Source organism: Panthera pardus, unplaced genomic scaffold, assembly GCF_024362965.1.
Source record: "Panthera pardus isolate Hobbes unplaced genomic scaffold, ASM2436296v1 HiC_scaffold_21, whole genome shotgun sequence".
NCBI classification, from domain to species: domain Eukaryota; kingdom Metazoa; phylum Chordata; class Mammalia; order Carnivora; family Felidae; genus Panthera; species Panthera pardus.
The window spans coordinates 56,253,504-56,267,097 of NW_026526777.1; the positions used below are offsets into that span (position 1 = coordinate 56,253,504).

General features: G+C 33.1%; 1 protein-coding gene across 3 annotated transcripts in view; it reads left to right on the forward strand.

Annotated features, from left to right (window-relative positions):
* KIFAP3 (kinesin associated protein 3) overlaps nt 1-13,594 on the forward strand; it is a 169,472-nt gene that overhangs the window by 34,782 nt on the left and 121,096 nt on the right. For all 3 annotated transcript variants that reach the window (XM_019424467.2, XM_053909306.1, XM_019424478.2), the window contains 3 exons: nt 352-451; nt 1,510-1,634; nt 3,322-3,420. In XM_019424467.2, the coding sequence (XP_019280012.2) occupies nt 352-451; nt 1,510-1,634; nt 3,322-3,420 (324 nt within the window). The remainder of the gene's footprint in view (nt 1-351; nt 452-1,509; nt 1,635-3,321; nt 3,421-13,594) is intronic.

The window sequence follows — 13,594 nt, forward strand, 5'->3', positions numbered from 1 at the left end:
ACAAACAAAATGGCACTGCAGTAGCCATATTACAAGTGGAAATGCAAATCAAGAAATAAATGGTCTTTTTATTATTTTGTCACCCATAATATACTTAATATGTTACTTTAAATCAGATTTTACTTTTCTGTTTATAGCTATAGGCTTAAAGTTATATGTTATAGGTCTTTAAGTAAAAGTTATATTTCAGTTTTAAAAACAGCTTTCTGTGTTGGAAAGAACCACCCTCCTTTTTTGACCCAGTTCTATCTGAGCTTTGTTATTTATTAATAAGTAGACATTTAAAACCAATCACCCTTTATACCACAGGCAAGGCGAATGATCATTTTTATATGTTCCTTTTTTCTTTAGAAACTGCCCTGGGTGCATTAGCAAGAGTCCTGAGAGAAGACTGGAAACAAAGTGTTGAGTTAGCTACAAACATAATTTACATCTTTTTCTGCTTTTCCAGGTAAGTATAAAAATTAGGAAATAAAAGTAGAAGTCTATCTCTGTTTCTCTGTCATTGGTTTGGATTGTAGATTACTGGTTTGCCCAGTCTTCCTGTGTATCTGCCCATTATTTGCCTCTGAACTCTTACTCTCTTTCCCATTTTCTGTCCTCTCTGTTGTTCTTTCATTCAGTCTGTCCTAAGCCATGCATGTACATGTATATACTCACAAAGTAGAATAGTAAAATGGTTTAGAATGTAAGAGTATGGACTCTGGAAATGGATTTGAATCCAAGTACTGCTACTACCTCTGTGTTCTTGATTATATTACTTCTCTGTGCTTTAGTTTCCTCAGCTGTCAACTGGATAGTCATAGTAACACTGTTTGGGGATGGTTTTTAGAATAAAGCCTAACCCAGAGTAAGTGCCAGTAATGTTATTGTTATACATTATATGTACACGCATATATATAACTTATGTATCCATGTATGCTATTTATACATATATACTTTAGAAAGATGTTTATTGAGATAGTGTGAAAAGTTTCTAGCCAGTTTCCCAGAAAATTACTTGCATCTATTCCAAAAATGTGCCAGCATTAGCAAATAACTATTTATCGAATAAATACTTGTATGAATGAATTGTGTAGGAAACATATGTAAAAACCTGATTACTGATAACTTTGCTGGTCTATTCTCTGGTATCAATTTTATTCAGTATTAGTATTGTTACATTATTAGCTCTGTTATATGGTAGCCCAAAAGTTTATTTTGAGAGTATCTGAATAGTTAAAATGGTCGTTAATTACAAAAAAAAAAAAAAAAAAATGTGTTTTATTTCATTTCTAACTTAAAAATAATTTAATTTCAGAGAAGGGTTTTTTAAAAAATTATATTTACAGCATATATTTAAAGTAATCTCATAATTTCATGTCTTTCTAGTATACTGTGGGTGTTTTCGTTTATTGAAATAAATATATCAAATTTATTTTCTACATTGACAAGTGTTTACCCAAAACAAATTTCCTGATTCTACAAATTGTATTGCTTTAAATACATACTAAAATCTCTTTTTTAAAGCTTTTCTCAGTTCCATGGACTTATCACTCACTATAAAATTGGAGCTTTATGTATGAATATCATTGATCATGAGTTAAAAAGACATGAGCTTTGGCAAGAAGAACTCTCTAAAAAGAAGAAAGCTGATATCCTTTTAGAATGGCTTTTCACCCCAGTGTTGTTGCTCTGAGCTTTGGGTAGGTGGGATAGTTTTGTTTTTTCTTGCCATTCACATTATTTGGAAAAATGAAAGAGTGTTGAAGGTTAAGATGAATATTGAAACTATCAGAGTGAATATAGTTTGACATACACTTTTTAATCTCTTTAAAACTTTGGTTGATAAGCTAGAAGGAGCAGATAATAGTGGTCTAGATCATTGAACTGTGAGTCTCCAAGTGGAGACTGAGATCCTTTGGTCAGCTGAAGTGTGGCTCACTGCTGTTGTTTATGTAATTCTATGTAATAAGGGGACTTTGATTGGAATGGGTATGAATTTGGTGAACATAGTTTTAAATTCTATTTTACTAATTAAGCACAAAAAGTCTTTTAATACATGCAAATTTGAGAGGCCTGCAGAATGATGGAACCTATGAAAGGAATCTTTAAAAATGACCTATTTTAACCTATCTTTCAGCACAGGAATCTTCTGCAGCCTCCCTTACAAATCGGTTATTTAGTATCTTCAACAATGTCACTGCTTATTGATTTAGTTCATTGTGTAGTTTGACATTCTATTTATTATAGTGTTCTTTTGCTTAGTGTACTAAAATCCACTTGTCAATAACTTCTATCCCTTGAATCCAGTCTTGCATACTAAAACCATATAGAATAAGGATGAAGTCTCTTAAACATCACTTTTCTTATATTTGAAGATATTTATCATATTGCCTCTACAGCTTAGTTTTTCCTAGATTGAAGGCCCTAGCTTATTCATATGGCTTATTCAGCAAGCCATGCTGGTAATTTTCCTTTGAACCCAATTTTTATTGGTCTCTTTTAAAAAGTAAAAGTATTATTCCTATTGTGAAGAATATCATATGTTTCTTACCTCTCCTTCATGGAATCCCCAAGACACTCTAAAAATATACTCTCTCACACACACAGGCTTTGACTTTTCCTAATTAGGATCTTTCCACGTTTAGAAATTTTCTGTTGCTCTGTACTTCTGACATCTAGATTGGTGTTGACTTAAACTGTGTGGACAGCTCAATAATCCTGGAGACTTCAGATCATTTGTGGAGTCACAAGTCTCCTGAACATGCCCAAAATTCCTTAAATAGAAGGGGTATGGAGAGAACCACTAATGGAACTTTTAGCCATCAGTAATTTGTACTTTGTGTTTGTTGGGTGACAGGAACTGATATCTTAGAATATATCGTATTCCTGTAAATATTGGATACCATTGATTGTAAGATGCACTATTATTTATGAACCACTAAGAATGGAAAAAAATGCTTCAATTAAATCGTGACATATCATGGATTATAAGACATATCAAAATTTGGTTCGTTAACCCACTTGTTAATCTGTTGAAATTTAGGGACCTGTGCACGTACATAAGACATTTGCATAAAATTTCTGGGCATTCAAGTATTTGATGATACCCAAACATGTGTTCATCCAAGATCTCTAAGAACATCCTTGAACACTTGGTTAAGAAGTTCTAACACAATTATTGTACAGAGACAAACATTTTAGTTTCAAACTACTGGTTAGAGAAAATAACTGGCTAACACTGCACATAAAATGTAATAGTACTGTCCTTCATAATATTTTTCAGTAGATTTTCTTTGCTTCAGTGAATATGGATGATCCTTAACTTAAGTTGCTTACTTGATGAAGACCCCGAAAACCAGACCTTGAGAAAAGATTATGAAAAAACCTTTAAAAAATACCAGGGGCTTGTGGTAAAACAGGAACAGCTCTTACGAGGTATGATTTCCTAAGCAAAGAGAAACACAACAAAGTGCTGACTCGACATTAATTTTGTTCAATTTTTTTTGTCACATCAGTAAAGCTAATATCATAATAATTGAAAAATCTGTACATTTTCATATGCTACAAATTCTTTTGTTTTTAGCATGGGTAATGTTTTAAGTTTCGTTCCATTATTTTTTCACCAAAAGACCCTATTCAGCTCTTAAATGTATATACACTTATAATTCATTTATTCAGAGAGGATTTGTAATCCAGTACTTGTCCTTTTCAATAAGAATCTAGTCTCTCAAACACTAATATTAACTAATATTAGTTATAATAATACTAACATCTTATTTAGTAACTTACTTTGTTGCTTTCCTAGGAAATTGATGTAAAGATTTTCAAAATATTTCTCTTGATTAATAAAAAATAGTCTCTTTCTGAGGTTTATTGAGAGGTCTAACAATTCAGTAGTCTGGATTCACAGTCATTGATAAGATACAGTGTTAAGAAGGTTAGTGAGAATGATGTGGGGCTTTTAAGTATGCATTCCACCCCTGCTTTGTAGTTGACTATTGATTTTTTTCCAGCCTTATTGAAATATAATTGACATATAACACTGTATTAAGTTTAAGGTATACAATGTGATGATTTGGTACACACATATATTGCAAAATGTTTGCCACAATAAGGTTAGCTAACGTGTCCTTCACCTCACATAAATTACCATTTTGTTGTTGTGGTTATGATGAGAACATTTAAGATCTATTCTCATAGTAACATTCAAGTATACAATACAGTATTGTTAACTATAGACACCATGGTATACATTAGATTCCTGGAACTATTCATCTTTTGTTGACCAAGGTCTTCCCATTTCCCCCGCAACACGGCCTCTGTCAAGCTTCAATCTGTTCTCTGTTTTTATGAGTCCCGTATTTTTAGATTCTACATGTAAGTGAGAACATACAAGATTTGTCTTCTTCTGTCTGACTTCACTTAGTATAATACCCTCAGGGTCCATCTATGTTGTTGCAAATGGCAGAGTATCCTCCTTTTTTTATGGATGAATGATATTTCAGGGCGTGTGTGTGTGTGTGTGTGTGTGTGTGTGTGTGTGTGTGTGCCAGCCACATCTTCTTTATCCGTTCATCCATCAATGGACACTTCAGTTGCTTCCCTGTCTTACCTGTTGTGAAGAATGCTTCAGTGAACATGGGAATGCATATATCTCTTGATTTTACTTCCTTTGGATATATACCCAGAATGGTATTGCTGGATTATATGGTAGTTTTATTTTTATATTTTTGAGGAACCTCCATATTTTCCATAGTGGCTGCACCACTTTATAGTCCTACGAACAGTGCACTAGGGTTCCCTTTTCTCCAAATCCTTGCCAGCATTTATCTCTTGTCTTTTTAATAATAACCATTCTGACAAGGTATGAAGTGATCTGTCATTGTGGTATGGATTTGCATTTCCCTCATAATTGGTGATGTTGAGTACCTTTTCATTTACCTATTGGTCATTTGCATCTCTTCTTTGGAAAAATGTCTATTCAGATCTTTTGCCCATTTTTAAATTAGATTTTTTTTTTGGCTAGTGAGTTGTATGAGTTTCTTAAACCTTTTGGATATTAACCCCTTATCAAGTAGATGATTTGCAGGTATTTTCTCCCATTCTGTAGGTTGTCTTTTCATTTTATTGATTTTTTTTTTTTTTTTTTGCTGGGTGGAAGGTTTTAATTTGATGTAGTCCCACTTGATAATTGCTTTTGTTTCTTGTGATTTTGGTGTCATTTCCAAAAAGTCATTGCCAAGACGGATGTCAAGGAGCTTTTTCCCTATATTTTCTTTTAGGAGTTCTACAGTTTCAAGTCCTTAATCCTAATTTTATTTCAGTCCTCTTTCTTTTTTTTTCCTTTGTAGTCCAGTTAATTTTTGTGAGTGGTGTTAGGGGTACCGTTTCTTTCTTTCTTTCTTTTTTTTTTTTGTATGTGCATATTCAGTTTTCCCAGCACAATTTTATTGAAGAAACAGTCCTTTCCCCTATTGAGTATTCTTGGCTCCCTTATCAAATATTAGTTGACCCTTATATGGAGATTTGTTTTGAGCTCTCTTCATTGATCTATATGTCTTTTTTTATGCAAATACCTTACTGTTTGATGGCCATTGCTTTGTAACATATTTTAAAACCAGAAAGTATGATGCCTCCAGTTTTTTTTTTTTAATGTTTATTTTATTATTTTTGAGACAGAGAGAGACAGAGCATGAATGGGGGAGGGGCAGAGAGAGAGGGAGACACAGAATCGGAAGCAGGCTCCAGGCTCTGAGCCATCAGCCCAGAGCCCGATGCGGGGCTTGAACTCACGGACCGTGAGATCGTGACCTGAGCCGAAGTTGGACGCTTAACCGACTGAGCCACCCAGGCGCCCCCCCCTTTTTTTTTTTTTTTGATGCCTCCAGTTTTAAACTTTTTCAAAATTACTTTAGCTATTTTGAATCATTTGTACTTCCATACAAAGTTTTGTACTTTTTTTTCTCCATTTTTGTGAAAAATGACATTGGAATTTTGGTAGAGAGGACATGGCTCTATAGATGTCTTTGAGTAGTATGGACATTTTAATGATAGTAACTCACCTGATCCTTGAACACAGTACATCTTTACGTGTATTTGTGTCTTCGGTTTTTTTCATCAGTGTCTATTATAGTTTTCAGTGTATACATTGTTCACTTCTTTGGTTAAATTTATTCCTAAGTATTTTATTGATTTTGATGCTATTGTAAATGAGACTTTTATTTCCTTTCAGATGGTTGTTAGTGTATAGGATTTTTGTGTTTTGATTTTTTTTTTTTTTATCCTGAAACCTTACTGAATTCATTTATTAGCTCTAACAATTTTTTGGTATAGGCTTAAAAAGATTTTCTGTACAAGATTGTGTCTTCAGCAAACAGAGACAATTTCATGTCTTCCTTTTCAATTTGTATACCTTTTATTTCTGTTTCTTGCCTAAATGCTTTGGATAGTTTTTCCAGGACTATATTGAATAAAAGTGTCAAGATGAGCTTATTGTGAATCTTACAGTAAAAACCTTCAGAATATGATATTGTTAGTGGGATTTTCATATGTGGCCTTTGTTATATTAATTGCTTTCTGTTCCTAAGAGTTTTATCATGAAAAGACGTTGAATTCTGTCATCTGCTTTTTCTGTATCTATTGAGATGACCATGTGATTTTTATCCTTTTTTGTGTTAATGCGATTGTATTTTTGATTTGTGTATGCTGAACTATCCGTGCATATTTCCGTGGGATTTATCCCACTTAGTCATGGTATGTGACCCTTTTAATGTGCTATGCCTTCAGTTTGTTAGTATTTTATTGAGAATTTTTACATCTCTGTTCTTCAGGGATATTTGTCTATAGTTTTTTTGGTGTTTTGTTTTCCTTGTAGTGTCCTTATCTGGCTTAGATAAGGATATTTAGATACTTAGATAAGTACCCTTATCAGGGTAACTCTTCAATTTTTTGGAAGAGTTTGAGATGGATTGGCATTAATTCTTTAAATGTTTGGTAGTTGTCCATGTAGCCTTCTGGTCCTGGGCTTTTCTTTTTGCAAGGTTTTTGATTGCTGACTTAACTCATTATTGGTCTGTTCAGATTTTCTCCTTTATGATTCAGTCTTGATAGGTTGTATGTTTCTAGAAATGTATCCTTTATTCTAGGATATCCAAATGGCTTGTAATTGTTTATGTTAATCTCTTAAGCTGCTCTATATTGCTATTGTATTCGTTGTAATGTCTTCACTTTCGTTTCCATCTTTATTTCAATCCTTTTTTTTCCTTTGTAAGTCAATTAAAAGTTTGTCAGCTTTGTTTATCTTCTTAAAAACCCAACTCTTAGTGTTGCTGATCTTTTCTATTGTTTTTCTATTCTCCATTTCATTTATTTTTGCTCTGATCTTTGTGATTTCCCTCATCCAACTACTTTAGGCTTCTTTGTTCTTTTTCTAATTCCTTGAGGTGCAAGGTTAGGTTACTCATTTGAGATTTTTCTTCTTTTTTCTTTCTTTTTTCTTAATACACATTTCTCTTGGCACTGCTTTTGCTGCATACTTTAAGTTTTGTTATGGTATGTTTCATTTTGGTTAGTTTCAGGATATTATTTGATTTCCCTTTTGATTTCACCTTTGACCCATTGGTTATTCTAGAGTGTGTTGTTTAATTTCCACATATTTGTGAATCTTCCAGCTTTCCTTTGGTTATTGATTTCTTGTTTTAAGACATGATAGTTGAAAAAGATACTTGGTATAATAGCAACTTTGTAAAATTCGCTAAGACTGTTTTGTGACCTAACATTTGATCTATTCTAGGGACTGTTCCACGTGCACTTGAGAAGAATGTGTTCTCTGCTGTTGTTGAATGGGATGTTCCGTTTATGTCGCTTAGGACCATTTGTTCTAAAGTCTAGTTTATGTCTGCTTCCTTATTTATTTCTCTCTGAATGATATATCCATTGTTAAAAGTGTGGTATTGAAGTCCTGTAATGTTATTATATAGATGTCTCTTACTCCCTTCAGATCTGTTAGTATTTGCTTAATATATTTAGGTGCATCACTACTGGGGGCATATATATTTACAATTGTTATATCCACTTCATGAATTGACCCCTTTACCATTAAAAAGTACTTTCTTTGTCTCCTGTTATAGTTTTTAAGTCTGTTTTGTCTGATACAAGTATAGCTACCATTTTTTTGTTTCTATCTTTTGGTTTCCTTTTACATGGAATATCTTTTTCCATCCCTTCACTTTGAGCTTATGGTATGTGCCCTCTCATAGATCATGTTACTGATTAGCATCCTTTGATTTCTGCTTATAGAATTCCTTTAGCATTTCTTGTAAGACAGGTCTAGTGGTGATGAACTCCCTCAGCTTTAGTTTATTTGGGAAAGTATTTTGCTTTTATTTTTGAAGGACAACTTTGTTGTGTAAAGTATATTTGGTTGGCATTTTTTTTTTCTTTCAGCACTTTGAATATATCATTCCACTTAACTCCTGGGCTGTAAGGTTTCTGCTGAGAAATCTGCTTATAGTCTTATGGGAATTCCCTTGTAGGAAATAATTTTTTTCTCTTCCTGCTTTTAAAATTCTCACTTTGTCTTTGATTTTAAATGATTCTGTTATAATGTATCTTGTAGAACATCATTCTACACGTTCTAATGTATTATACATATTATAATGTATCTTATAGAACATTATTCTTCATGATTGAAATTTTGGGGTGAATTATATCATGATGTACATATCTCTCCCCAGATTTGGGACATTCTCAGCTATTATTTCTTTAAGTAAATTTTCTACCCCTTTCTTTTTCTTTTCATTCTGGGACTCCAGTGATATATAGATTGTTTTTCTTAATACACAAGCTTTAGGTTAGCTCCTCCTGCTATGCATCTTCATTTCCAATGCCCTGTGCACTTGCATTACCTGTGATAATACCATGCAGGCCCAAGAATGCACATTTACAGCATAATTAGAGATTCATCCATCTTATATCCATAGTTCATTTCTTTTTATTATTAGGATGGCCTTTCATTCATTAAGGGTTAGTGGAATGTTTCCAGTTTTTTTTTTTTTCAATTACAAATAACGTCGCTGTGGACATTCATGTGCAAGTATTCACATGGACATTTGCTTTCTTTTCCTAAGGTAAAATACTTTGTGATGGAATGCTGGGATCATAGGTGTATGTTTATCTTTCTAAGAAATTGAGAAATGGTTTTATGCATGATTGTACTATTTTATCTTCTCATAATCAGTACCTCAGGGTTCCATTTGTTTCACATCCTCACCAACAGTTGATGTGGTCAATTTCGTTAATTTTAGCCATATAAAAATGTATGCAGTGGTATCATATTGTGTCTTAATTTTCATTTTCATAGCAACTAAGTGTATTAAACATCTCTTCGTGTGTTTATCTGTCATTTTGTATCTTCTGTTATATCATCTGTTAAATCTTTTGTTTAATTTTTTTATTGGATTGCTCTCTTATTGAATTTTGAGAGTTCTTTATTTGCATTGGATACAAGCCTTTATCAGACTTATAATTTGCAGACATTCTCTCCCAGTTTTTGGCTTATCTTTTTATTCTCCTAAAAGCATTTTTTGGAGATAAGAATTTTTAATTAAAAAAATGTTTTTGATGTTTATTTGTTTTAGAGAGAGAGAGAGAGAGAAAGCACAAGCAGGGGAGGGGCAGAGAGAGAGATATACACAGAATCCAAAGCACGCTTCAGACTCTGAGCTGTCAGCACAAAGCCCGACGCGGGGCTCGAACTCACAAACCATGAGATGTTGACCTGAGCTGAAGTCAGATGCTTAACTGACTGAGCCACCCAGGTGCCCCGAGAATTTTTAATTTTTATGTAGTACAATTGATTTCATATTTTCTGAATTACAATTTTGGTATTGTATCTAAGGAATTCTTTTCTAACTGCTAAGATTTTATTCTATGTTTTCTTTTACAAGCTTTATGTCTTAGGTTTTTATAGTTAAGTCTAAAATACATTTTGAGTTAAGTTTTGTAGGTGGAGTGAGGAATGGATCAAAGTTCTTTATTCTTTTTGCTTATACATATACAATTATTCAAGCATTATTTGTTGAAAACACTATCCTTTTGTCCTTTATCTATTGGATTGTTTTCTCTTTTTGTGAAAATCTTTTATCCATGTATGTGCATTCTCATTTCTAGATTCTACTTTGTGCTGCCCATCCTTTTTACAGATCTTGATACCAACAGCACAGTATCTTCAGTATTGTGGCTTTATAGAAAATATTGAAATGAAGTAGTATTAGGCCTCCCAATGTTTTTCTTTTCCCCAAAGGTGTTTTTGCCATCTAGGTATTTTGCATTTTCATATTACTTTATAAGCAGTGTATTCATTTCTACCAAAAAAAAAAAAAAAATCTGGGATATTGATTCAGGCAGCATTGAATATATATATTAATTTGGGAAGATTAATAAGAAGAATCTTAACAATATGAGTCTTTTGACACAAGGATTTGTCTCTACATTTATTTAGATCTTCTTTAATATGTCATAGTGGTATTTTATTGTTTTCAGGTTTTTCATATCTTTTGTCAGATTTACCCCTAAGCACATTTCATATTTTTCTTGCCATTCTATATGCTCTTTTTTAAAAAAATCTCAAGTTTTGATTATTTGTTGCTAGTATATATAAATATAATTGGTTTTTATATATTGGTTCTGTATTGCATAGCCTTGGTAAATTCACTTATTAATTACTTCTAGTAACTTTTTTTAAAGATTCCATTATATTTTCTATGTAGATGATTATGTTTTCTATAAATAAAAATAGTTTTATCTTTTCAAATCAGGAAACTTCTTATCATTTAGTTTCCTTGTCATTAATTGCATTGATTGATTTTTCAAATGCTATATCAACCTTGGACTCCTGTATTAAAATTCACTTGTATTATCCTTTTTATATATCAGTGGATTAAATTTACTAAAATTTTGTTTAGAATTTTTGCTTCTTTTTTTTTTTAAGTTTATTTATTTTTATTTTGACAGAGAGCAAATGAGGTACAAGTAGCAGGGGAGGGACACAGAGAAGGACAGACAGAATCCCAAGCAGGCTGTGCACTGTCAGTGCAGAGCCTGATGTGGGGCTCGAACTCATGAACCATGAGATGATGACCTGAGCCGAGATCAAGAGTTGGATGTTTTAACTAACTGAGCCACCCAGGTGCCCCTAGAATTTTTGCTTCTATATTCACAAGGGATATTTGTGTGTTGTTTTCTTTTGTTGTAAAAATTTCATGAAATGCTGGCTTCATAGGTTGAGTTGGGATTTATTCCATCCTATTTAACTTTCTAGGAGAGTATGTGCAGAATTGCTATCAATTCTTTAAAGGTTGGATAAGATACTCCAGTAAAGCCATTTGAGCTCTTGAATATTCTTTATGGGAAAATTTTAAGTTGCAAATTCAATTTCTTTAATAAGTACTGTTCACATTCTCTTTTTCTTCTTGAATGAGCTCTGGTAGCTTGAATCTTTAAAGGAATTTCTACCTTTCAGGTTGTTTTATATTATTATTCCCTTATCATCTTATTAATACCTATAGAATCTATAGTGATGTAACCTCTCTCCATGCAGAAATTGATGTTATGTCTTTTTTTTTTTTTTACTCCTGATCTTTCAAGTTGGAAGATTATCATTTTTTAATCTCAAAGAACCAACTTTTGGTTTCATTGATTTTCTGTACATGTATATTTTTTATTTCATTGATTTCTGTTCAGATTTTTATTATTTCCTTTTCTGAACTTATTTTGGGTTCAGTTGGCTATTCTTTTTGTAGTTTCTTAAGGTGGAAGTGGGATCATTTATTCAAGATCTTCTATACTAAAGGTGTGTAGGGCTATAAGTTTCTCTTAAAGCACTGTTTTAGAACTATCCCACAGATTTTAGTATGTCCTGTTTTTATTCTCATTTTTATTCAGTTCAAAATACCTTTTAATTCCCCTTTTTATTTCTTCTTTGACTCATAGGTTGTTTAGAAAGGAGTTATTTTGTTTCCAAATATTTGGGGATTTCTCAGAGACCTTTGTGTTACTAATTTTGAATGTAATCCCATTGTCATTAGAGAAAATACTTTTTTTAAGTTTTTATGCAAATTCCAGTTATCATACAGTGTCTTATTATTTCAGTTATATAACAGTGATTCAGCACCTCCATACATCACCTGGTGCTCATCACAACAAGTGCATTATTTAACCTATCCCCACATCCACCTATTTAACCTGTCCCTCTATCCACCTCCCCTCTGGTAACCATCAGTTTGTTCTCTGTAGTTAAGAGTCTGTTTCTTGGTTTGTCTCTCCCTCTTTCTTTTCCCTTTGATCATTTGTTCTGTTTCTTAAATCTTACATGAGTGAAATCATAGGGTATTCATCTTCCTCTATTATGCTTAACATTATATTCTGCAGCTCTATCCATGTCATTGCCAATGGCAATATTTCATTCTTTTTTATGGCTGAGTAATATTCCATGGTATATCTATACCACATCATCCTTACCCATTCATCAGTCAGTGAACACTTGGGGTGTTTCCATAATTTGGCTATTGTAGATAATGCTGCTATAAACATCAGGGGGCATGTATCCCTTTGAATTAGTATTTTTGTATTCTTTGGATAGTGCAGTTGCTGGATCATGGGGCAGTTTTTATTTTCAACTTTTTGAGGAACCTCCATACTGTTTTCCAGAGTGGCTGCACCAGTTTGCATTTCCACCAACAGTGCAAGAGGGTTACCCTTTCTCCACATCCTTGTCAACACCTGTTGTTTCTTGTGTTTTTTTATTTTAACCACTCTGATAGGTGCAAGGTGATATCTCAGTGTAATTCTTTTAAGTGTGTTTATTTTGAGACAGAGAGTGAGCAGGGGCGGGGCAAAGAGAGGGGGGATAGAGGATCTAAAGTGGGCTCTGCGCTGACAGCAGAGAGCCTGATGCGGGACTAGAACTCAAGAGCCGAGATCATGAACTGAGCCAAAGTTGGATACTCAACCGACTGAGCCACTCAGGTGCCCCTCAGTATAATTTTGACTTGTATTTCCCTCATAAGGTGTGATGTTGAACATCTTTTCATGTGTCTGTTGGTTATTTGGATGTCTTCTTTGGAAAAATTTCTCATGTTTTCTGTCCATTTTTTACTTTTTTTTTTAATTTTTCTAATCACTAACTGAAATTGAGTCTTTTATTATGAGTTCAGGCTACAGATCCCCGTAAGATTAATAGGACTTGTAACTTCATTGCCGGTAGAAACATCAGAAGTTTTCATACCACATCATAGTTGATGTAGATACCTTGAATTACCATTTATGTTCCTTAGTATTTAGAAAATTATGGCAATTATCAGATAAGCGTCTATATCTTGTTATTAAGTATGTCAGTAATGCAGCACATTTATTTCTGTATTGCAAATTGATTCTTTTTTTTTTTAATACGAAATTTATTGTCAAATTGGTTTCCATACAACACCCAGTGCTCATCCCAACAGGTGCCCTCCTCAATGCCCATCACCCACTTTCCCCTCCCTCCCACCCTCCATCAACCCTCAGTTTATTCTCAGTTTTAAGAGAATAAAAACTTATTCTTATGGTTTGC